This window comes from Charadrius vociferus, unplaced genomic scaffold, assembly GCF_000708025.1.
Source record: "Charadrius vociferus isolate BGI_N301 unplaced genomic scaffold, ASM70802v2 scaffold160, whole genome shotgun sequence".
In the NCBI taxonomy this organism is placed as follows: Eukaryota; Metazoa; Chordata; class Aves; order Charadriiformes; family Charadriidae; genus Charadrius; species Charadrius vociferus.
The window spans coordinates 435990-463233 of record NW_009646358.1 but is presented as its reverse complement, the minus strand read 5'-3'; the positions used below and the strand labels follow the sequence as shown (position 1 = coordinate 463233).

General features: G+C 41.1%; 1 protein-coding gene across 1 annotated transcript in view; it reads right to left on the bottom strand.

The window, feature by feature from the left end:
- Nucleotides 1–18873: 18873 nt before the first annotated feature.
- GALNT8 (polypeptide N-acetylgalactosaminyltransferase 8) overlaps nucleotides 18874–27244 on the bottom strand; it is a 17862-nt gene continuing 9491 nt past the window's right edge. Inside the window, 7 exon segments of the mRNA XM_009894261.1 lie at nucleotides 18874–19012; nucleotides 19014–19069; nucleotides 20878–21045; nucleotides 21632–21727; nucleotides 22888–23073; nucleotides 24912–24930; nucleotides 26747–26925. Coding sequence (XP_009892563.1) covers nucleotides 18874–19012; nucleotides 19014–19069; nucleotides 20878–21045; nucleotides 21632–21727; nucleotides 22888–23073; nucleotides 24912–24930; nucleotides 26747–26925 — 843 coding nt within the window.

Sequence of the window (27244 nt, the reverse complement as noted above, 5' to 3'; positions counted from 1 at the left end):
AACATATGGCCTGTTTATTTATACTCCCCAAGGAAGGATGTGGGCTGAAAATTTGGGAGAAGTTTCTAATGATCAGAGCTATGAAGTTCTAGAACAGCCTTCCAGGATCGAGGGGCAAAAGAGCTATTTTTGATATAAAGCTTGATCAGTTCTTAAATTGCAGGATTTAAGAGACAACTTGCAATACTGGCAACACGGATATGATGATTAAAGAAGTCATAGGAGGCCTTGTATTCCTGCTCAGACACTGCATTGAAATTTTAAAAAGAGGTGGGACAGGGGATGGGGACAGGAGAGAAGAGAAGGGGAGAGAGAATAGTGAATGCTTTAACTTTCAAAAAATTATGCTCTGAACACCACCGATGTTTCTTAGTAGCAGGTCCTTTTGTAAATAACTTCGCTTATTAAGGTAAAATGAGTCAGAAAGCATAGATCAAGCTTTTTTTATTATTGTTAATAATATGGGCCACATTTATATTTTTATAAGACTGTAGCTGAGACAAATTCAGGCTGGTAAAGAGCAAATAAACCAACCAACTAAAACACCCGAAAGCAGAGAAATTTAAGGCAACCTGCATCAACAAATCTCACACGTTATCTGATTTCTTTTTCTGTACACTCCTAAGACTCCAAACACCACTCTGCTACCTAGCAGTGGACAGAAAATAGCAAAAGCGGCAGACAGCCCTCAATCAGGCCCTAGTACAGTTGCTGCCATCTTTATCTTTCCACTTGGTCGCTCAGCCTTTTCCATCTGCTTCTTTTTATCTCTTTCTTACACCTTTTTTTCTTTATGGGGTTGGGTTTTTTGAGTTTTCCTCTTGCTGCAAAGCCATTTGGAACAAGGAAAGATGTCAAAACTCATATGGAAGAAAAGAGGATCACAAAACCAGAGCAGATGATCGCAGGCCTATAGGCTCTGTGGAATGCCTGTCCGTGAGAAATTACCATAAACTACTATAGAGCAGAGCTGGGAAACACTTGTATAGGTTTTTCCTCATTATGTTTATCGGTCAAAATTCACTGAATCTTTCCTGTTACTACTAATCTTCTCAAGGTGATGAAATCACCAGAGCTAAACAAAGGTAAGCCAGACCCTTTGCCAGAACTGCTACATTTTGACTATAAAGATAATAGGAGGCAAGTGAAGTCTTTATTCCATCTACAATGTAGATTAACGTGGTTCCTCCTAATGTGCAAATATTTAATATGTGTGTGACATTTAGTTAGCATTCTACATAGTATAGCACTTTGAACATGAAAAAAAGCAAGAAATTTTGTATACTACCACCGGTCTCAGTTGACCAAATGTGTAGACATTGTGTACACACATAGTAGTACCTGCAGACAAACACATCCCAGGTCAGCATAGTATTGATATTGTATTACCAGAGTCCTATATAAGGGTATTAAGTACGGAATTTCAGAGAGGCAGCACCAATATAATAGGACATTGTTTCCAGAAACAGGTTTCCTGTGAACTTGAACAATTGTTTCTTTGACTAGAGAACACAAAAGCAACTCTTCACATGAACTTGAATAACCCAGAGGACTGAGAAGTAAAAGCATTCAAGAAGCAATAGGAGGTCCCCAGGAGGAACTAAGACCCTGCTCATTGTAGAGAGGCTGCCAAGGCTTGTCCAACCCTCAGGCTATTACCCTCCCTCCCCCCTTCTCTTCCATGTGAGCACCAATGATACTGCTGAGGGAGACCTGGAGCATATCAAGCGTGACCACATGGCTCAGGGGGACACGATGAAGGGCATGGGAGCCCAGGTGGTGTTCCCTTTGATCCTGCCAGTGCGATGGAAGGGCTTGAGGAGGAGTCTGTGGACCCTGCAGGTCAGCAATTGTTTGTACAGCTGGTGTTGGCAACAAGGTTTTGGCTTCCATGACCATGGGACCATCTCTGAAGTTTGACTATAGCTTGGAACGGACAAGATCCATGTGACCAAGTAGGGAAAAAGCATCTGCCAACAACCTGTTCCACCTGATAAGAGCTTTAAAGTAAAAACAATGAAGGAGGGAGAGAGTGACCAGCAATCAAGTGAAGAAGTAGTCGTTAGCAAGCAAAGAGTCTGGGTTGATGTGAACAGAAGGGACCTTGTAACCAACAAAACAGAGCTGAAGTGGGGTCATCTCAAGCATATGCACATACCTGCCCACTTTAGGAGAGGACAAGGTTCGAGACTATCATATGAGGTGTACAAGTCCATGGGACCTGACGAGGTTCATCCACAGGTCCTGAAGGAACTGGCAGATGAAGTTGGCAAGCCACTATCCATCATATTTGAGAAGTTGTGGCATTCCGGTGAAGTTCCTACTGACTGGAAAAGGGGAAACATAACCCCCATTTTTAAAAAGGGTAAAAAAGAAGACCTGGGGAACTACAGCCCAGTCAGTCTCACCTCTGTGCCCAGCAAGATTATGGAGCAGATCCTCCTGGAAACTCTGCTAAGGCACATGGAAAATAAGGAGGTCATTGGTGACAGCCAACATGGCTTCACCAACGGCAAATCGTGCCTGACAAATTTGGTGGCCTTCTATGACAATGTTACAGTGTTGGTGGATAAGGGGAGACAAACAGATGTCATCTACCTGGACTTGTGCAAAGTGTTTGACACCATTCCTCATGACATCCTGGTCTCTAAGTTGGAAAGACATGTATTTGACCAGTGGACCACTTGGTGGATAAGGAACTGGAGGGGCGATCACACTCAAAGAGTTGTGCTCAACAGCTCAATGTCCAAGTGGTGAGCAGTGACAAGTGGTGTTCCTCAGGGGTCAGTACTGGGACCCATGCTGTTTAACATATTTGTTGGTGACATGGATGTTGGGATTGAGTGCACCCTCAGCAAGTTTGCCAACAACACCAAGCTGTGTGGAGTGGTTGACACGCTGGAGGGGAGGGATGCCATCCAGAGGCACCTGGACAGGCTTGAGAGGTGGGCCTTTGCAAGCCTCATGAAATTCAACAAGGTCCTGCATGTGGGTCAGAGCAATCCCATGCACAAATACAGGCTGTGTGGAGAATGGATTGAGAGTGGCCCTAAGGAGAAGGACTTGGGGATGTTGGTTGATGAGAAACTCAACATGAGCTGGCAATGTGCGCTCGCAGCCCAGAAGGCCACCCGTATCCTGGGCTGCATCAAAAGAAGCGTGGCCAGCAGGTCATGGGAGGTGATTCTCTCCCCTCTACTCCGCTCTTGTGAGACCCCACCTGCAATGTTGCGTCCAGCTCTGGAGCCCCCAAGGACATGGACCTGTTGGAGTGAGCCCGGAAGAGGGCCACAAAGATGATCAGAGGGCTGAAGCACCTCTCCTGTGAAGACAGGCGGAGAGAGTTGGGGTTGTTCAGCCTGGAGAAGAGAAGATTCTAGGGACACCTTATAGGAGTCTTCCAGTACCTACAAGAAGGCTGTAGAGGGACTTTTTACAAGGGCATGTAGTGATAGGGTGAGGGATAATGGCTTCAAACTGGAAGCAGGTAGATTTAGAGCAGATACTAGGAAAAAACATTCATTATGAGGGTGATGAGGCACTGGAACAGGTTGCCCAGGGAAGTTGTGGATGCCCCATCCCTGGAAGTGTTCAAGGCCAGGTTGGATGGGGCATTGAGCAACCTGGTCTTAGTGGGAGGTGTCCCTGCCCATGGCAGCGGGGGTGGAACTAGATGATCTTCACGGTACCTTCCAACCTAAACCATTCTATGATTCTATGATTGATGAGGAATGTGAAGGCTGGGAGCAGTCTTGGCTGCTGTGGCCATGAGAAGGCAGAGCTCAGGATTCTGAGAGGAGGGAACAGGACAAAAAGCAGGATAACAACCCTGGACTTCAGGAGAGGTGACTTTGGCCTCTTCAGGTATCTACTTGGAATAATCCCATGGGATACAGCCCTGGAAAGAAGTCCAAGAGATCTGGTTGATATTCAAGGATCACCTACTCCACGCTCAGGATGTGTCCATTCTAACAAGCAGAAAATGAATCAAAGGCAGCAATATCCAGCTGGAGGCCAGTTGCTAGTGGTGTATCCTAGGGGTCAGTACTGGGTCCAATACTGTTTAACAAAGTCTGACTGCCTTTCTTACTGGGATCACAAAAAAAACAGCACTGCCTGTTGCAGAGCAACTGGTGAAGACATATCTGCAGTGCTGTTCTCTGGACTCCCCAGTACAAGAGAGGAATAGACTTACTGGAGCAAGTAGGGTGCAGGGCCACAAAGATGGTTAATGGACAGCTCAGCCTGGAGAAATGAGGACTTGGGTTGCAGTGTCTCATCACTCTGTACAAATATCTGATGGGAGGATGTAAAGAAGATGGAGCCAGACTCCTCTTAGTGGTGGCATGTGACTGGACAAGATGCAAGGTGATCAAATTGAAATACAATTCTATCTGAAAGTAAGCAAAAACATTTTTACTATCAGGGTGGACAAATACTGGAACAGGTTGCCTGGAGAGTTTGTGGAGTCTCCATACTTAGAGATATTAAAAACCCAACTGGACAGGGTCTTGGGCACTTGCTGTAGCTGAAGCTTCTTTTAGAAGGAAGATTAGACTGGACAATCTCCAAAGGTCACTTTCAACCTCAACCATTCTGTGATTCTGCAAACTCCCTGCTGGTGATGTGGCAGCAAAAAGCAGTGCAAGAAAGAGAAGGTGGGATCCTATCAAGGCCACAGAGCTTCTGGTGAGGTACAGAGCTGGTCTCAGCCACACTGTCCCATGAAATGTCTGCCAGTGAACTCAGGTCTCTCTGGGTTTCCTTTCCAACCTGGAAAAGGATGGAAAGGCCAAGGACCCTCAATGTTTCCTTTCTGGATAGAATCATAGAATCATAAAATCATAGAATCATTTTTGTTGGAAGAGACTTTTAAGATCATCAAGTCCAATTGTTAGCCTAGTACTGCCAAGTCGACCACTAAACCACATCCCTCAGCACTATATCTACAGATCTTTTAAATACCTCCAGGGATGCTGACTCGATTATTTCCCTGGGCAGCATGTTTCAATGCTCGATAACCGTTTTGGTGAAGAAATTTTTCCTAATATTCAATCTAAATGTCCCCTGGTACAACTTGAGGACATTTCCTCTTGTTCTATCGCCTGTTACTTGGGAGAAGAGACCAACCCCCAAATCACTACAGCCTCCTTTTGGGTAGTTGTAGAGAGCGATAAGGTCTCCCCTTAGCCACCGTTTCTCCAGGCTAAACAACCCCAGTTCCCTCAGCTGCTCCTCATAAGACTTGTGCTCTAGACGCTTCACCAGCTTTGCTGCCCTTCTCTGGAAACTCTCCAGATTCTCAATGTCTTTCTTGTAGTGAGGGGCCCAAAACTGAACATAGTATTCAAGGTGTGGCCTAACCAGTGCTGAGTACAGAGGTACAATCACTTCCTTAGTCCTGCTGGCCACACTATTTCTAATACAAGCCAGGATGCTATTGGCCTTCTTGGCCACCTTGGCACACTGCTGGCTCATATTCAGCCAGCTGTCAGCTGGCTCATATTCAGCTGGCTGTTGACCAACACCCCCAGGTCCTTTTCCACCAGGCAGCTTTCCAGCCACTCTTCCCCAAGCCTGTAGCACTGCATGGGATTGTTGTTACCCAAGTGTGGGACCTCGCACTTGGCCTTGTTGAATCTCATACAATTGGCCTCAGCCCATCAATCCATCCTGTCCAGATTCCTCTGTAGGGCCATCCTACCCTCAAGCAGATCAACACTCCCACCCAACTTAGTGTTGTCTGCAAACTTACTGAGGATGCACTCGATCCCCTCATCCAGGTCGTTGATAAATACATTAAAGAGAACAGGTCTGAATACTGAGCCTTGGGAAACAACTCTTGTGACCAGCCGCCAACTGCATTTAACTCCATTCACCACCACTCTTTGGGCCCAGCCTTCCAGCCACTTTTTTACCCAGAGGAGAGTACGCCCATCCAAGCCATGAGCAGCCAGTTTCGCCAGGAGAATGCTGTGGGAAACAGTGTCCAAAGCTTTACTAAAGTCCAGGTAAACAACATCCACAGCCTTTCCCTCATCCACTAAGCGGGTGACCTTGCCATAGAAGGAGATCAGGTTAGTCAAGCAGGACCTGCCTTTCATAAACCCATGCTGACTGGGCCTGATAGGCTGCTCTTTAGACGCCCATAAGTACATTACAAGACCAGCATGGTTTGAATAGTCAGGGCACTGAGGCCTTCAGAAAGCTGCTGGGGATACTGTCACAGAACAACGCAGGAACAAGCCATGGTCCATTTCATGATGAGAGCAACATCAAAGCACTCACAGAGATCAAGAACAACAAAAGAAACAAGGTGTTTTTCTGTATCAGCAGGCACCCTAGAGCAGCATGAAGGATAACTTGGGACAGTCTGTCTGGGTAGACAAGTCAGAGACTGAGAGATGAAAGGAGCAGTTGCTGAAAAAAACTGGTAAAATAAATAACTACAAGCAGGTATTTAAAGCTCTGAAAGGATTTAAGGATTAAGTGGCTATGCTTTTAATGAAAGCAACTAAATCTCATTAAAACTAGTGGCACTGCTATATAACAGGGAATATCAAACACTGTACTTAACCTCCTGGCAAGGTGAAACACACCCTGGACTCCAGTGATTAAGAGTTGCATTTCAACTAGCAATTACAGGGTTAAAATTTTACCTTGGTTTCCTGGAATAATTTTAACAGGTCTGACTAAATAGCCCTTATTTCTTCAACTGTCTGAATTAAATGGTTTAACTGTATCAGGAATAATTGTATGAGTCATGAGAGTAACTGTCCAAAGGTCCAACAAATGTCCAGTAAGTTTTACAAACCAAAGGTGCATAAAGTCACGGAAATACCTTCCACTTCTTCCTCTCCAGAGCTACAGCCATTCTTCATACTCAGTGGAGAGGTGTCACTGCCTCTTTCCCACCCCACAAAAGGCACAATCAATCAGTGTGTTTTTCAATCTGCAAGCTAGTCATGGTTGGCATACTGGCAGAAGATGAAGGGTTGTGGCATTACGCTGCTGCCAGATATGGACTGAGATCCCTGCATTAGCCAAAGACCTGGCTCAAGCTATCTTTGCATCCACAATGCAACAAAGCAGCCCCTTTCCTCTTCACAGGTTTGAACTTGTATGTTGGGGCTTCATGACTTAAGCCAAAAGAAAGTCAGCAGGCCCACCTAAGGCAGGCTTTTGAGTTTTTCCCTCTTGTCCCTCGTGAGCTTCCACAGCTCACTGCTGTGAGGTTTCAGCACTGCTCTTCTTTTTGTTTTATACATGGGGACATAAGATGGGGTGATTTGCATAATGATAAGCTTTGAAGGCCTGAAGCTTGCTGCTGAGTAGTAAATACTGAGTGAGAATGACTCAAGTTGTGAAGCGCATGTACAGGGTATCAATTCTTAATGACACACCTTTGTATGAAACCTTGCGATATTCAGCATTCAGTATGGAGTGATGCAGGAGTTACATGTGAGGTCATTTTTGCAAGCCCAAGTGAAAAAAAAAAATTATGTTTTTACAGACAAATGCTGAACTCTGCCATCACATTCACAAAATAAGGATTGCAGTGTGGTATGTTTGTTGTATATTGGGGTTCACAACCCAAGAGATGCCAGGTAATGGACAGACTTCTAACAGGTATAGTGCCAGCTGACTTAGCTCTTCATTCACCCACAGGGTCTTCACTCCTGATTGTCCATGCTCACAGCCTTCCTTTTGGAATGAACCAGTTAGCTGTTTCCAAACAGAAACCCGGGAACAATTCTGGGGTGCCAGGCTCACTCCCTCTTGGCACTGAGGATGAGGTGTCACCACTTCATATGCATGCTTTCCCAGCAGTCCTCACAGCCCAGCACAAAACTATATATGCTTCATGTCACCTTCCCAGGCATAAAACACACCCCGTGATAACCTGTATTTTGGCAGAGCTGCAACACAATGCTTACATTATTCTATGCGTATTGATAAGGGAAAAAAAACCCAAACCCAAATAAATTATTAGAACTTAATTACATCAGGGATGTGTTGCACAAGGGCTTCATCAGATGGACATGACCAGACCTAGGCAAGGAAGATCAAGCTCCTTGGCTTTGGATGGCCTGGGATCAGGAGTGAATAGATATCCCCAGCTGAGTAGACACCCCATGTTCATTATCCTCTCAGTTAAAACTTGCATTTCAAAAACTCTCCTTCTGGTTTCTGAACCTGTAATTCACATTCACTTCATCCTTTCCAGCATTTTGCCTCATTTCTTTACTTGAACAAAGGGTTATAATTTTATTGCAAGGCCTAGTACTAGCCACAGAGATGGGAAGAACAGCAACTATCGCATGATTCCTCATAAAATCAAGAGAGCTGGTCCAACATGCACTGACTTCCCTCATAATCTGCCCCCGCTATCTGGGGGCAGACAGAACTGAAAAGTCTGCTTAGAAACATTTTTTTTTTTTCAATTAAATCCACATTGCTGAAATATAAATATAAGTTTGAAAAGAGCTATCTAAAAGTGGAAGTGCTGGACACAAATTTGGATGGGAAATTAAAGAAATACTTTGTAACAAAAGAAAGAAAATGCATCAAAAATATAGCTTTTTTTTTTTGAGTAATTTCTTCAGGAAACAAGACTTACAGATGCAGTCCACGTGAAGGTTAGTGCAGGTATCTGTATGTTCCATCATTCTTTCCAGTCGGTTCTGGACCCATGAACAGTTCCAGCCTACTGTGATACACGTTTAAAAGTTTCAATGCTAATTAAGTTCATACATCCTTCCTGAACATAATCAGGAAGAAAAGGGCTTTGTCAAGACACTCACTGAAAAAACACTGTATAATCTGTAAACATTTAAAAAAAAAGAAAAGGAAAGTTTCTATCATCTCTTTATTTTATGCCTCTAAACACAGTGGTTACAGTTAGGAGATATGTTTACACTGTCCTGAGCCAGAGTCATGATAACTATAATTAACTTTAGAAGTCAATGTTTAAATGCATAAAAGAGCACATAAATACTTTCTTTTACACACAAAATCCTAACTTGAATAAACCAAGAAAATCAACAAATCATCGCATCATCAGTCAATTGGACTCATACCCCCTTTATTAATGTGTCATTTAATTGTCCTGTTCCTTAACAACCTATGTAGAGTACATGTAGAGTACCCCCACCTTAGGATATATTCTTGCAATATATTCTCTTTGGTCTATATGATTTTGTTTGTACTTACACCACCGTATCATTCATGCTCATGCATACTCTATTGCTCTAGCAAGTCAAAAGAATTTTCCTTCACGAAATATGATCAATAGATGACATCAAAAAATGTTAATAGTCTAATATCGTCTCTGTTATAGTGAATAAGCATGTCAGAACTTTCATTACCTTGTTGCCTGAGTAGCCAGAAAAACATGCTTTGTATGTCATTGGAATTTCACGCCATCCCATCCTAGCCTAATAATAATTGTCAGTGTTTTCAAACTAAATAAAACTTATTGCAGCCCTCCAAGCCCTATTTTTATATTTTTATATAGCTACATTTTCCTATATATAATTTTCCCATTTATATATTTTTTTCCATTTTCATATAATAACAATGGAAAATAAAAGCTTACGTCATCTTCAGCAGCTAGAAACAGCTTTTTACATTCTCACAGAATGATTTCCTTTTTAATGTATCTAAGAGTTCTTGGAATAATTATATGGAAAAGAGAACGGGGTAAAGAACTAAAGATTAAGAGAGAGAGAGATAAACAAAAGCTCAGTGCTGCCATGGAAGCTGATGAGTAAAAAACCTCATTAGGAATAGATTTTTGTTAAAAAATGAAATGTTATACTTTTGTTTGTATAGTAGGATGATACGCTATCATACATAGTATCGAACCAACTAGTAATTTATCACAGAAGATAATGTAGTTTGTTGGATTAATCTTACTCAAGGCAGCAGAACTAGAATTCTAGCAAGACTTTATGAGGGATGAATGACAATAAATACCTGGAAAATAGGGGCATAATGGAAATTGTAGGCTGCCATTTACTGTACCACACTTAAGCAAGCTTCAGTTGTATTTGCCAAGGTAATATTCTATTTAGCACTAGAGCTGTCTGGAAGAACTTTGCCAAAGGTGTTGGCTTTGTGGGGCTTTTGCAAACAAAACCTGCTGATCTGAAATTATACAGAAATAAGACTTCTTGCAGTCAGCCATTTTTTGTTGTCTTTTTGGGGGGGAGAAAAAGAGAAAAGAATTTCAACAAATTGAAAGCACCTGATTTTACATATTAGAACAAAATGTTTCAGTTTTAATTTGAACTAACTTTTTTAATAGTTTTATTTTGGTTTATGTTAAATTTAGAGTAAATATTTTTAATAAATAACAATCTCTCTAAAAATTTTCTTTCACAGAAAATCTTTAAAAACCAAGGTTGTAATGGTTCTTTTTGTCATTTTTACCTTGAAAGGCTCCCCTAAAGTTTCTTACCATTTTCCACCCACGATCAGTTGTGTCTACGACAGCTACAGTTAATTTAAAGCACCCTAAATATTTCACAGAGGGCAGCCAATCTCCTCTAGTTTATCCACTACATCTCTTTGATGGTGTTTTTTGTTTTCACAGTTGTTGAATATTAATTTCTATTTTTCCACCTCAATATTCTTCCTAGTGGTTTCTAAAAGAATGGTGTTATCCAGGATTTAATTAAAAGCATACAAACAGAGAGGACTCTTAGTTGAAAGAGGACCTTCACTGAGTAATAAAGTCCCACAATAAAAGCATAAAAAGCCTGAGAAAGCTTAGCATGAATATGGATTTCAATCTATTCCAGCATACTGATGTATAAATAAATAAAAAGAGGTCTGAGTTAAAATACAGAAGCATGTCAAAATAAAAATAACCAGTTACGTCTGTTAATATTAGAATGCAGAAACACTGGTTTCCTATGTATTTAAATGCAATAGCACAATGACTTTTTATCACTTGTGGGGTGTAAACTAGACCCAAGTTTTCCTTGTGGTGATGTAGCTTGCGCATGTCCTCTCCTTTGTGTTGCTTCTGATAGGTGAAACCTTCATTTGAGTCACATCTCTCCCTTGTTCTCTACCTGACAGTCTGTTTTTACAAAACTTGAAAGCTCTTAACTGGTAGACCTCTGTTCCTCTAGGTTAGATCTGCTGCAGGGTCAATGGACAATAAGGAGCAAAAGCACGTACAACCTGACTGTGAACTCTCTCTCCATCAGAGAGACTGGACTGACTGAAAAATTGTTTCTCTTCTGCAGGTATACTTATATTTTAAATAAACAATCATTTTATTTCTTTCAAAATAATTTATGTTTTCCCAAAGAGGAAAAAAAACCCCAACCTGTGAGGAATGGGTACCATTCTCTGCATTCGCGTGCACACATACAGATTTTTGTGAAACTTTTCACTGTTATTTTGTTTTGAAGGCAGGAAGGAAGGTGAGTGTTTCAATCTGGGAGCAGGAGTACTTATTTGTGATGGGCTGTCCCAAATCAGCACCATCAAAACAAAGGTACATGCTAACTAATGCCTACTACAGCATGAAATTACCATGTTATATATTTTCTTTCAGATGTGTTTCTTCTACAGTTGGCCTATCTTTATGAGATTTATGCTTTAAATTTATTGTTCACAAATACAATATCTGTTATGTTGTTTTAACAGTGAACTCTGCATAGGCATCAGTCAGCCCCATTGCTGGGATGATACAACACAGGAGATAAGTCCATATCAAGAAGGTTTCTTCCACAGTATCTTTTTCCTCCCCATGCTTGGCATCCAGGGAACACGTTCTACTTGTCTGAAAGTGATGTGTAGCACTTTCTTGGTAACTTGGCTCTGTTCTATGCCAGAGCACGCTCCCTTTTGGGACCAGCAGAGCAATCCCATGGCCAGAGCAGACCACGACCTGCCTGCAGCATTAAATAATTGCTGTCCATTAGGCAAGTGGTACCAGCAGTAACAAGCCCAGGTGTACCTAGCCTCTCAAAATAAACAGTTATCACATAATCAAGGGTCAGCATCAGCTAAACAGGCTTCTACTAACAGATTCTGACTTTTCTATGGCAACCCTTTTGTATTTCTGCTTTCAGCACCATCTTGCCTCATTCATTTCTGTGCTTAATGAAGTCTCATAACCCAAGACTGTAACCATATAGGGCCATTACCCATAGCTGATGGCACCCACTGCTGTTTCATTTAAGAGATGCTTTGTCACAGACTCTTGTCTGCCATCTAAGATCCCTCCCCCTTCCATTCTCTCCAGTTTTGCTCATTCCTCCAGCAAGACTTAGTGAAAAGCTGCAGATCCTCCTCTCCTGACACGCTCACCTTAAGCAGCAGCACAGTTAACAACATGCAGTCTTAAATATTAACATTTCTCAGTGAAACACACAATACTCACCTTCACAGTATCATAGCAGGGTCTGTACAAATGCAATCTGCCATATTTGCACTAGCAAGATGTTGTGAAAGATTCTTCCCTTGCAGTGAGAAACACACTTATGTTTCTGATATGTTTAAAATTCTGGACAATTTAACATGTTCCTTGAAATACTGCTCATCATAGTGTCGTGCTTTGAGAAACACCCCATCTGTGGAAGCTTCAAGCAGTCAGACACTTTTACAGTTTCTGTATAGAAAGGAAGCAGAAGAACAACATGAAAATTTTAATTCCCATTTGTTCATCTTGTTTCAAAGAGAAGGATGGTATGAAGGACCAATGCAGAATAGAACATGGATGTTGGTTTGTGCCCTGTATCATAGAATCATAGAATGGTTTAGGTTGGAAGGGACGTTGAAGATCATCTAGTTCGAACCACCCTGCCATAGGCAGGGACGCCTCCCACTAGAGAGGTGCTCAGAGCACTATCAACTACCCTGGCTGGAGTATTAAGTACAGTGATGGAACTGTAGGACATTATCTGCTGAGGCCTGGAGGGCAGGATGCTGGGGACAATGGAAGGCAAAGGCAAACCATCAACGTGGACTGGCTTCTTTTCCTTCATTGCATACATGTGCTGCGGAGCAGCCAAAGAAGCCACTTCAAACCAATGCTTCACACCTGCACAACACCTTCTCTCTTTAAGAAATGTTAAGCTTGACTCCTTTCTGTTCACCTTACGCACCCTTTTGATAATATACTGAGCTCTTGGGACTTGCAGATGAATTGGAAAAAAGCATGACAGTCACACCTCAGGGTCTCAGTATTACGGAGGTGGGATAATGAAGGGGAAGCCTCTGAGAGCACATCTGCTTCTACTGTTCCTCACATTCAAGAATGCATGCTACAAGGCTGTGAGGTGTAAAACACAGCAAACTAAGCAGGTGCTTCTCTTCAAGTCCATCATAATAGATCAAAGCATCCGACTTTCAGAATAATTACAATTCAGTATCTTCCTGATCACCAGGCGGGAAGAGAGAAACTGTTGCTGTTCAGTTAACTGCTGGTTCCCTTGGACCTTTGCAGTCCTCCACCAGAGCAAATAAAATTCATATTGATTAATTTTACAATTCCATTGCAACACACTTGTCTGATGATGAAAGTTTGAGTTTGTCAGAGCAAGGTTGGGCCAAGCTGCTCCTCCCTCAGCAAGTCTGCCAATTTGCAGTCTCTGAATCACGGCTGCTAACTGTATCACTTATCCAAAAATGCTATGCTGATTTTTTATGTGGATGGATCTCGATTCCAAGCAAATAGCTTGATTTGGTGACTCATTTTGTCTAGATAATCATGTATTTTCATATTTCTCACACAATCACTAGCTTCCTTGCTGTACATGAACACAAACTTATTTGAATTTCAAGCATCAGGGAACTGCCAAATTATAAAACTAATAGTTTGCCTTTTGCCCAACATTACCAGACAAATAATGGCAATGAACAGTCATATTGTTTTTACTTCCTTAAACTTCTACCTGTAGCTGCCCACACAAGGTAAATGAACTAGGCCAACTCCTGTTTCCTTGTTCTAGAAAGCCCTGCCTGCTTCTGCACTCCCTTTATAAGCTTTAAAGACCATCCAATAAGTAGCAGTGAAAATCATTTTAATGTTTTAGTAACTGATACTTTCATTCCAAAACATACTATTGTTTTAGAACAATGTTAAATTAAGCTATCACATATTTGCCTACACACACAAGCAGTACCCATCGCACACACAGTGCAGATTTAAGGTACATAATGAAGATATTTTGAAGTGAGGTATACTGTAGAATAGCAAGTAGCATATTTGCCCACGTGAAGTAGGAGACAGTTCATCCTTTGAGAGCAGAGCTATAAGCTATCTCAGTGTAGTGCAAGGTCTCGCAACCAGGCAGCTACCCCAGAACTCACATACCAAAATTTCCTGTCTTTGCATATCCCAAAGCGGTAAGTGTGTGTGCCGCCGTCATCTTGTTCTCAGGGATTTTTTCTTGCAAGCCCAAAGGCATACTTTTAATTGGGGAGTGTTAACCACAGACACTTAACAAACAGTGATTACTTGAGTTTTAATCAGTTCTGCAGGTTCTTCTAAAAGGAACTCGCACATTCAGGAAGCAAATCAACCCTCATAATGCTTTTTTAAGTTATAACCAGAAGAATTTTTTTCCCTCCTAAAGAGCAACAAGCCCTGACACAGTGTGACATAGGTAACAAACTGTGACTCTAATTAAGTGTGTAATTATACAGCAGATTGAAGCACAGTATGCTATTACTTAAATCAACTGACGTGCATGGCAGAAGCATGGCAGTCCCAGAAACACGGCATTCGATGCAGACTGAGCTGAACACATTAGGGACCATTTACAGTGGGGGTGAAGAATGAGCCAGCCTCAGTTCATCCAGGCTAGTGGCACCTGCACGCACCCAACAAAAAAAGGCAGCAGACATACAGAATTTCAAAGTCTAAAGGAGACTCAGAAGCAAGCTTGGGCAACCCTGTGGTGTGGCAGCTATCACGCAGTGTTTTCTTGCATCATAGCTTTGTACATATTTGTCTCAGTCTTTTTTTGGATGTGGATGTCAGTGTAGAGCTCTAATGCTGCAACTATTTTTTTTTTTTTCTTTCCCTTGAAATATGGTGAATTGGCAATACCTTTTGAAAGTTTTCTGTGCAAGACAAGTATTTGCCTTTTATCAAACTCCTCTTCCCCAAAAAGTAGGGATGTGTGCCATCACACCAGGCAGTTCCTAGATTTGAATACTGACAACTTGTGTAAATAACATTTACAGTGAGAATTTCTGTTAAATAATCCACACAAAACTGACCTACATTTGCAAATCTCCTCTGAACCACTGTAACAGAAATACACATGGCATTAAAAGCAAAGAGTTATCACAATACTGAATTCGGAGCTCTGTGTGTCCACTACAGTAGGGCTCAGGTAAGCGTGGTTTTGCTTCAGAGCTGCTGCCATTATCATTGTTGCTTTGGACACCTAGCAACAGATGGCACATTTCTGGGGAATTTTGCAGGCAAACACACACACTGTAAGGTACCATTTTGCCTTGTCTGGGAGGGCAGGTTGGGAGGACTAGGGACTGCAAGTAAACTCACACTGAACATATGGGAAAACATGCTCTGAAGTAACAGCAAGTCTCCCGAAAATCAGCAAAAGCAGCCTGAAAACTAATCTGCGATTACAAACATGACTATGATAACGACCATATCTGAGTAGACAGAATTTACCAAAGTGCCATTAGTGCATGGTTTCAAGCACAAAGCTTTATGCAAATCCCCAGTACCATACTTTCCAGGCAGGAGGAACAGGACTTGTCCCTGATCTACCCTGTGTGACTGATGGACACTCTATCTCACTTTTGGTCTTCAGGCTTGCATGGTTTAGTGAGAGGTTTTGGATGGTTGACTTCGAGCAGCTCTACCATTTGGTCCTCTCACTGCCAGCAATTAATTGTCATAGTGGTGGATGTCCTCACCTCACCTGGATCTCTCAGCAGAATGTAAAAAGGCTCTCAGTCTGCAGAAGACTTCAAAAAATAAGCATTTATAGGTTACATAGCAGAAAAAAAACGTGAAAAATACACTGTGCTGGAAGATGTGTGAAGGAAAACAGGTATATAGCAGCTTAAATAGGGTGAATAAAGCCCAGGAACATCAAATCAAACCAGAGAACAAAGTGAGCTACTTTTGTCTTGTGTGGGAACGGAAAAATGATGCCCAAGGATGGGCATCGTGGCAAACTTGTGAAACCAGTAGCAAATCATCTAACTTTCTGAAAATTTTTTCTGTCTAACTTTTCTGTACCTAATAATCTACTCTTGCTTTCAACATAAGACAGATAAAATTTAAATACTAATTTGGTTAAAGGTTGCCCACTGATCCTGACTGATTTCTCTCAATGCAAGCAGAGCTCTATATCCCACCGATAACACATAGTGCTTCAAAAGGGATAATTTCACAAAGAGGTGGGGAAAAAGGAAGTAAATTTAGATGCGGAAAGTCAGGCAAAAAAAACTGTGAATGAAAGTGGTTGTGGTTATTATTATCTTATTATTGATTATCACAGTTCCACCACACATGGTTTGATCAGAACTAAGCAAATCCCCCAGTGACAGATTAAATGATTCTGTTGGTTCCTGATTTAGTTTCCATTTAAAGAGATTGACAATTAATAGTCCTTTAAATAGTACCTGTCTCCAGACTGGTTCTTGTCCCCATTCCACCTGACACTGAAGCAAAAAATCCTCTTCTAATTCTTCCTTCCAAGGTGGATTCCTGTTGCACGTGCAGTAAAACCAAGCTTGCTTGAGCACAAAACCAAGGAGGAAAGCTTTACTGTTCTGCAGTGGCCAGTAGGGCCTACCTGAACAGTAGTATGTGCCTTGCTCTGAATTAAGCTGTCCCATTCATTTGCAGAGGTACACCCATTGAAAACTCCTGTCTATTATGTTATTGTTTATTACCTGTTTTCAGCATATGGCACTACAGTACTCTCATGTCATTTTGCAGGAGCTGAGATGATTTTCTGTATTTCTGAAAGTTCAGCTAGAGACTGGTTTTCAGATCCCACTCTTTATGCTGTGCCACAGTGATAACTGCCCTCTTGTAATACATTATGTCAGTAGAGCCCTATCTTTACTGCAGACTTGCTAAGGAATCATGCCTCAGTAGCTTCATCAGGCAATGAGCTTCCAAGTTCAAAAGTATCACTAACGAGAGCGATGTATTACTACTGTAGCACCAAAAATATTGAGTTGCTATTTATGTCTCATCAAGCATCACCAGAAAGCACGAGTCTGAAAATTTAGTTTTTCTCTTATGGTTACTATCTTTCCTCATTTCAAAATTAGCCAAAAAGGAACATTTGTGGAGAGGCTTCAGGAAATTAAAACAACTCATACTTGAGACAAATCAAATCATGTGAAGCATTTTGTTTGTGTCGACTCCTGTGTATAATCAGAGGCTATACATTAAGAACCAGAAAATCTAGACTTTCTGGAACATCTTTATGTTTTCCCAAACTCTAAGTTCAAAACAATATTGTCTAAATGTCCACTACATTTTGAGTCTATTGAAGTGGCATATTAAGATGGAGAAATGATTATGTGAACACTTTTTATTCATCATCACCAGTAGGCCAGATTATCATTTCAGTTGTACTGGCAAAATTCCCACTGTCTTCACTGTGCTTGCCAAAATACTAATCCTTTGACTTTGGTAAGACACACTGTTGAAGATGGCAAAAACCACCAGGGCACGCATTCCTCTTTCTTTGGTGTTTTTGGCTTTGATCCAGGACATGGGACTAAAAGTTTTAGCAGTTTACATTCAATCTGGTACAAATCTCGCATTTTTAGGAAGCAGTTTTTAGAACAGAAAAATACAGAGCCTAAGGACCAGAGACTGTTCTATAAGAAAATATTGTCCAATTCCAACCCTGAGGATCAGGGCCAGATTGTTCACATCAAATTTACAGAAAAAAAAAAATGAAAGGAAAAACAAAATTATATTGGGTTTTATTCAAACAAATATTAAAAAAAAACCTGAACACACTTTCCATTCAGATAAAATGCTTGGCAACCTTTTCATAACAAAATTACTTTAGGCTAAAACTATATTTTCAATGAGTTTATTTTACAGGAGTTCCCTTTAACAAATAAGCATAGGTCCTAGGAGTGGTTACTCGAAGAAGTAGGAGAGACAGTTCCACCTAATACTATTTCTACAATAACTCATATCCTGTCTACCTGGATAGTTTCCATCCAGTAGTAACTCATGCCATATTTTACTCAGTTTCTTCAACAGACACATGCTATTGCATTGAAAAAAAAAAATTGTGGCACACTGCTTAGTGTGGCACACTGCTCAATCTAATAAACTTCACTAAGAAACTGAACTATGTCTAGGCAATTTATAGGGTCAGAAGAACAAGGATGTATTTCATTACAGCCATTAGCATGAGCACATCTTGGCAAGAAGTTATACATTATTTATACGACACAAGACAAGAAAAATGGTCCAATTCAGCCTGAGAGAAACTCTGTGTACAAGAGGAAGTCAGACCCACTTTCATTTCTTCTGAATTTTTATATTTAACCGAAATGCCAAAGTTAGAAAGTTAGAGACCTTACATTTGTCTCATTAATGAGCAGAGAGGCAGTTCCAAAGGGCAACAGAAGGAACTCAGATGGGTTGAAACACTCTTAGACGTAACTGCTTCTCCCCAGTGAGAGAAAAGAGAGCAAAGACAATCCCTCTCCTAACTGAGGAAACTCAGGGTGGTTATGCCCCAAGAATGTGAGGAGATGAACCTGCACCTTTGTGTGAGTAGCTCATATCTCCTGCAGTAACTATTGCTACATTGTAAAATCCCATGTAAACAAACGCTTGAAATCATTGCTTTCAGTGCTGTTTTACGAACACAGCAATTTTCAAGAAAAAAACTCCTCTAGCCAATGCTTTGAGTGCTGTGTCTTCTGTTGCAGGTCTTTTGTCTTTCCCCAGTCCTTCACTGTGTGTTGCACATTCCACCTTTGTCCCATGCAGGTCGGCATTACAAGTCTGTATGAAACTGTCTGCTGTGATTTCAAGGCATCTTTTAGTGCTCCTGTTGATTACAGCTGATCCCTACAAAAGGAAAGGAAATACGAGAGAAGCTGAGGGCTTATAAATTTAGTAGTCAGTCAGGAAGCAATATTCTTGGCCTCTACAAATGAGAAACACCAGTAGGTCACAGACCTGAAATAAAAATGTTGCATTTTTCTCAGGCTAATGACACATGACAGCTTATGGAACTCTCCAAGGCATATTAAAATATAGTTAGAGGTTTACTTTGTGTTTTATTTTTGTGTCTGTCTGTTGGAGTTGGGAGAGGGGGAAGTGGTGTTTGGTTTTTGTGGGGTGTTTGGTGGGTTTTTTTACAGTTCAAAAAATCGTTTCAGTAAATTTTAATACTGCATCATTTTGAAAAAAAAGAGAGCTAATAATAGGTGAGAGAACATCTGTTTCTTATCTCTAGGTCAGTATTTCAGTACTAGCTATTGTGAATGGGATGGGGTGTGATAAAGTCAACTCATCACACTGGAAATGAGGATTTTCATAAGAGGCTGGACTCTAGAACAAAGAGGATCTTAACCAGCTCCTTCACGCAGCCATTTGTTTCACTGATAATGCTCAGTGCACATGAGGAACTGAAGGTTTAATTTTAAGGTGGGTCTAAATCTTCCAGAAACATACCTGCAACTTTTTTCTAACTTTTGTGGCTACATATCAGACTAAAGATAAAGGAAAGCCCATGCTAGAGGAAGTTCTGCAGACCATGTAGGTCTATACTATTTGGTGGACACCACTGAAACCTTTGTCTTTCACCAATTCAATACCTCTCTCCTCTACCACTCTCTCACAAGATTTGTCTGTTCCTTACTTTTTCACTGAGAAGGATACAGTAAGCAGGCCCATACATTACATGTAAAATTAATTAACCATTAATTACATAAAGCTAATAAGGTTTGAACCCTGAGAGAGAAGAAGCTGTATGGCTTCCTTTCCTACCTCTAGCTCCATTATTATTGCTGCTGCCTGTTTATCCTGCTCCAGCACCCTGGCAGTATCTGTCTTAGACTATCTGACCAAGCTAGCATTATCATACTCTGTATTCAGGGGCACCGAATACAGAAGATGAAAGTATCGTTTGGGATCTTACGCCTGCCAGCATCAGCTGGCATAAATCCTGCACAAATGGAGACAAGTGAACATGATGTGAAGGTGTGAAGGCTCTAATTGTCAGCTGTAACCTGAGCTCTGAAAGGACGAACCTAGCTTGATCTCCAACAAGGATTTCCATGCTCAGATGCTGGTACAGGAGATGGTACCAGAGAGTGAGCGGGACGAGACATCAGCCCTCTTTTTCCCTAAGACCGCAGAAGTCCCATGAAGAGGCTGGGAAGACAGATGGTGGACAGTGGAGAGAGTTCACAATGTGTAGTCAGACCATCAAAAGCAACAGAGGCACTTGGGCTTGCACATTCTTTGTCCGTTAGCTGAATTGTGATAACTGAGCAAGTAAATGCTTTCAGTCAGCCCAGCTGAAAATGAAAAGACTTAAACCGCTAAGTAAAAGGCTTAAAGCAGCTGATTCCACCAAGACCAACAGACAGTTGGAGGACAAATAAGTGGCTATGGTTCAGATAACAATTAAGAACTGGTTAAAATCTGGTAACTCTGTCAGCTTCAGTTGTGTGACCACCCCCCTTGTTTTTAACATCACACACCTCTGAAGACTCAATCAGCTTCACCATAACTCTTGCAGTGGCACCTGCAAGCCTTGAAATTGAAGCAATGTTATTCAGAAGCAAACTGCTTTGCAAGGAATGTGTCTAAGGATTTGTTATAATACAAAAGCTTATTGAAATGTGGGGATACAGAAATCCATGTACCTGTTTAAATTCCCAGTGCAAGTTCAAGCCTTTATTCACAGCTGTGTCACATTGCTCTATAACTGGCAGGTCCGCATTCCCAGGGTCTGTTAGGCATCTATCAACTGTATTCTGTTGGGCACGTAAACCTTCTATATGCATTTCTCTAGTGCTGTGATAAAAGGTGTGCTGAAATGGAAGGTGACACTACTGTCAGTGAATTAAGATACCAGGGAAATCTCATCAGCAGATGACAACAGACAGTTCCAAAACTGATATTGAGAGGTATCAGCTGTACAGCACCAGCATTAACTGATCTCTCAGTAATTAAACCAGGATGAATTTGACCCTATACAACACCTTCCTGCTTTACAATGAGAAAAAACAAGATGCTTACAATTGAACGGTAACACTTAGCTTCCCTCCTACTGAGAGGACAGGCAGTGAGGTGTGAGGAAGAGCTCCACTTCTCTCCCATCCATCCCACTGATCTTCTGTTAATCAACAAGATCAATCAGTATCAACACGAGGTCTCACAATTATTAGGCATGGCTAAAACAAAAGCCTTAGTTTAATGCACTTAGATCTCCAGGGGAACCTGCCCTTGTGCTAGTTGCATTGGGGAGCAGAATTTAATGAAATATAGGTTAATATTCCCCTTTATATAGCACAGAGGTAAAAGTTTTGAAGTGCCTATTTCATGGCCCTGTGGAGGCTTGAAAGGAACCGTTAGCAACCACTCATATATGAAGATCTGATCAGTTGGTTGCATTACCTGTGGTGAGTATGCATGACAGGGATACATAATTGGCGTGTTTCCAGGGACATGGCCGTGATCAATACAGATGTCTTCTTTCAATGTGTTTTTCAGCTGCAGAATAAAACAGGAAATTTACTGTGAGGAATAGCAATCCTGTTTTCAACTCCTCACCGCTAATTTTAGAAACTGTCCTGAGAGCAAGGCTAGTTTATTCAGAGCTCTGCACCGAATCCTGAAGTGCAAGATACAATATGGGTTTAGAAAAGAAATCTCAGGTTACCTTTGTATAAACGATTCATGACAGCAAAAATCAGAGGCAAATCTAAGGTCCTACAAAGACTCGTCCACATTGTGCCATGTAGCACCATGTCAGAAGTTACCACACAGCTCCAAACAGGTGAGTACCACTGCCCAGCTCCAGCAAGGTATGCAAGCTTGGCTCTAGAAAATGTCTACCTATATTAAGAAGTCACTGCAGTGCTGATTATTAGTTCTCACATTTGCAAACGGTGGCCTGACTTCCAGTGTATTGCATGCTGCCTTGATTCATGTCTGCATGATTTCCAAATTATGCTGCTAATCTCTGCAGAAAAAAATCCATATATTCCATTGAAAAATTCAGGCCCTTAAGTTAAAACCATGTTCAGAAGTACTGAATTTAATCAAAAGGAGAAAAAAAACCCTGTAATTTAAAGGACTTAGACAATTATTATTAAAGGAAAGTTTTTAATTTCCTGGTATTACTACTTTTCAACATTCCAAGGATGCTATAAGACTTTCCCCTTTTTCTTCCAGGAAAACCAAAGCAGAACTTTGGGCTGCAGAGAGAAAATCTCACTTAACAAAAGGCGTTTGGTATGTGATGAAGAGTAATTGAATTCTCTATTTAAAGTTTCATTTTCATTATTTAAAAGATATTCAGGGAGACCCAGATCACCAGAGACATGCCATTTCATGCAAAATTATGAATATTCTAGGTAAAATATTCCTTACTTTCCCATAAAAAAAATTAAAATGCATGTCAAGCAATTTCATTTTATATTCTTTAAGCTAGGCATCAGCTCTTGGTCTAAGCCTAAGAGGAACAGGTCTATCATCATGGCTCTTGGATGCCATCCGTATCAATAATTATTAACATATCAATATTAATTTATTTTTTTTCACAGTGACTCTTATAACCACACTATGCCTCTTTCTGCATGACCACATGCTTTTATTTGACCACTTTTAGACTTTTGTTTCCAATTTGAAACACAAAGAAACACTGCCACCTCAATTGGAAGATTCCATGAAAAGTAGACTGTGTACTTGTAGTCATGCATCCACACTTCGGCTACCTGCAAGGCATTGCATTTCACCACGATGCTCAAGTCTGGCAAGAAAGGCCTGTGAGCTCTTTCAGAATGAGCGATTCTTGAATGGGGCAGCATTTCTCCTTTACCCCCACATTGCCTGGTCTAGGCCAAGAAGGGAGAATTTAAGGTAAAGTTGCCCATTTATTCAAACTCTTTGCACTTTTTGTTGAAGCGCTCCTATTTCTGCTTCCCCTGCTCCTTCACCAGATGAACTGGCATGCCCTCAACATTAAAAGCTGTATTTTCTGACTTGAGTGAAGGAAAAGATGTTTTCAATACCTTTCATTTCTGCTGTGCGTAGCCCTATCACAGGTCCAGGAGAGTAAAGGCATATTCTTTCTTCTTTTTCTTTGCCATCACCGTTAACAACACAAGTTGCCAGTTTCCTGTGACAAGGCACTCAGATTGACTGGCACAGTTGCACTAAAGCAAACGGGTATATACCTCCTCACTAGGAGCTAGACTGCTAAATACTGTGGTGGTTATGGGCCTGAATCCTTCAGAAGCAATGACATTGCCCTGGACATGCCAAGAGCAAAACTGGTCCTGCAAAATCTTACACACTGGGGAGAATTCAAAAGAAAAAAAAAAAAATCCAGTGGATTCCTGGAAAATATCTACACGGAATTCAAAGAGAAACCTCTGCAGGACACAGCCAATGCTTCAAAAGTTCTGAGGGTCCAGAACAAACACACCCAACTCGACTACACATGAACCAGTGTAAGTGTGGAAGCTCTTCAAAAGGCCAGCAGCTATGCTGAACTGAACTTAAGCTGGGAAGTCCACATGGCACTGCATAATGCAGATTTATTACACTAGTTTAGCAATCACCACACAATGCTCCACTGTGTGCTAGAAACTTCCTTCATATCTTCACATAAAATTTTCCAGGGCTGGCAGCTGGCTGCTTGCTTGCTAACCAAGCATATTTAACACAGGAAACTCTCAGGATGTAAATAAACAGAGACCTTTAATAATATTCTTACAGTCAATTTTCAGAGCAGCTTTGTGTTTTAACTGAACCGATTCTTCATTGCTTTCACCTCCAGCATTTATGTAAATGACTACAGAGTAGACATACATTGCCTCCACTGGTAATGGTGCAGAGCAATAAAGAATAAAGTGTAAATGGATTTTCAAGTAACAGAATTGAAATATTAATTCACAACCTGCCTCACATGATGTGAGGTGATGACATGTGACGTTTCAATCTCACAGATAGAATCTGAAGGATGGGGTTTTGGCCACGTCCACCATGAGGAATGGAGAAATGTGTCAACATCTCTAATATAGCATCAACCCAAGTTAGTACGTCCACGTGACTCAGTGGGGTGCCTCACACTTTTTTTTTTAACATAGCATTTAGCGTGTTTGGAATACTGTTGGTCTATTTCCTCTTGATCATCTCTTCTACAAATCACAAAACCTTGTTTAGGCCTATCTCTTCTATATTGTCACATATTGCAGGAACTCTATTCATTCTGTTTCCTATCCTTCAGATTCTTCAATTGCTCCACATCTGCCCTGATGTACAGTCCCAGAACTCAAAACACAACCCCAGAAGAGCACTTAGCAGTAGAAGAGAAGGATCAATGCCATCATTTCCCATCCAGCTGCACAGCCATGTTGACTCATATAAAGTCTGTTACTCCCAGCTTTTTTCTAGCTGTATGTTCCCCAACCTGCACCTCTGTAGCTGTTTATTCCTCATATTTCTCCTAATTACTGCTGGTTTTCTTCTTTGCACACGGCATGCTACCCTGTTAGAGAAAAAAAATAGACTTGTTTGACATGATTTGTTCAGACAAATGTATATTGTCTGTAGTATCTTTTATGTGCTTATTAATAGATACCAAAACAAAAAAGAAAAAGGTGCAAGAACATGAGAAAACGCCCACACTGGATCAACAGTCCGTCTAGCCTAGTATTCTGTATCTCACAGTGACTGCAAACTTATTCCTGGGGAAGGTTAAGAACAAGACAAGTACATATATTACTTTTCACAGCCCCCCAGTTGTTTTCGGGTCAGAGGACTTTCTGCATATTTTTGTGATTCACTTTTGTTTACTAACTCTGAGTAGGTTTTTCTTCCATAACTGTCCAGTATCCCCACAAATGACAGCAAGTTTTAAGACCCACGATACCTTTTGGAAGCTCTTGCCCTGCTGTTCTGTTCTGCTACGGGAAAAATGACATACTTCCTCCTCACGTTCATTTTGAAACTGGTTACTGGCTTCTTTCAAAGCTCCCTAGTTTTCATTTTTACAGTGGAAGAGAATAATCAAATGCTTTTTCCTAGACATTTAAGTCTTGCTAGTAGATTTATAATTCTCATGTCCTACCATCCTTTCTCTTTACAGAGATAAGTGCAATGTTCATTTTTTTTTCTTTTCAGGTCTTCTAGAATATCTCCAACCATCATTACTTTTAAAAAAATACACATCAATAGAATTTTTAGTGCTGTTCCCTAGTAACTAAAGACACTCCAGATAATCCAGTGGATATCTGGCTGGCATGGTTCTTCTCATGCTGCAGGGGGGCAACCTGCTTCACCATGGTCTTCTCCATGGGCTGCAGGGGAATTTCTGCTCCAGTGCCTGGAGCACTTCCTCCACCTCCTTCTTCACTGACCTTAGTGTCTGCAGGGCTGTTTCTTTCATATTTCTTCCTCACTCCTCTCACTCACAGCTGGTAAGCAGCATTTTTTACCCTATTTTAAATACATTTTTGCAGAGGCACCACCAGTGTTGCTGACTGGCTCAGCTTTGGCCAGCACTGTGTGCATTTTGGAGTCAGCTGGAACAGGCTGTGTTCAACATGGGGGCAGCCCCTCACCTTTTCTCACAGAAGCCACACCTGCAACATCCCCCACTACCAAAACCTTGCTGTGCAAACCCAATAAAATAAGATGGGACTAGAAAAATATGATAACTATATCTCATATCTTGTGAGGTTTTTTAATATTGTTTGATAGATGGCTGTTAATAGCTGAGGGACAGTCAACATCTGACATCCTTGTAGAACAATGAAACAAGTGGGTTTATATACTCAGTACGAGATGGCTGCTGGTATCATAGTACTGGCAACCATCTTGTGTGGAATATGTAAAATAATATGAGCAGTTAAGGGAGATATCAGGAACAGAAAAAAATACATTATATCCTAGGCCTAGCAGTAAGGGGCCACTTTAGGTATACCAGCTGTGTGTATTGCATTCATGTCTTTTTCTTGCTTTTGTGTGAAACACAAGTGATAAGGGTTGAAAAGGGCTGTCCAAGATCATGGTAATCATATGTCACTCCAACATCTCCAAAGGAAGAACTGCACAACAGGAATCCATGTGAGTCCTCACAGCTCAGATATGCAACTGTCCAGCAAAGTTCTGAGATTCACTCCATATTCTTGGACAAGCATGGAGAGGGCCTACAGTTCATCTTTTACAGTCAACAAATATTGCTACCACACTCCTAGCTAAGGAACAAAGACAGAAAAACCAATGACTCGGGGATTGCCTGAAGATTTGACAGCAGGATCAACACAAGGCAGATTCTGTTATACAACCCTGTAACTGATATACTGAGATTTTCAGGGCTGCTAAAGAGCCCATACTTCCAAACTAACTATCAAGATATCATGCACTTCATAGGTATCTATCCCACCACCTGTGAAACATCTTCTCTCTGCTAGCTCTACATTGGATATCACATACTTTGGCTCACTCTCAAATGCTATTTATACTTACCGCACTGGAGCTATTTAATCTTTAAGAGCATACCATTCAGCTGGTAAATGTTCATAAAGGCAGCAGAATGCCCAGTCAAATCCATCTGCAGCCACTGAACACTGAAGAAGCTCAGAGTCATCAAAACAAATATTGTCAAATACTGGTGATATCATAACAGTGCGATCTTTTATTCTAGCCAAAATAGGTTCAGCCTTACCAAAATTAACAGACACAGCCTATTCATCTTGAAAAAGTGAAAATCTAATGAACAGTACTAAACTTTACTACCTTTTTCTAAAACCAGGTTAGCTAGTGTATTTAAGTTACTGACTTTAGCTTCTACAAAAAGTTTAGTCTTGGAGTACTTGTAACCTGAATTGTTAATGCCCCAGCTCAATTCTCCCTCCCTTCTGCATTTTGGCTGTCACTAGTCACACTAACTGTAAGTTCCATGCTTAACTTGCTGGCTTTGCTTCCTACAGTCTCCAGAGACTCTTCACTATCTGCATGAAGAGACAAGAGGGAAGGAAAAGGAAGGGAAGGAGACCC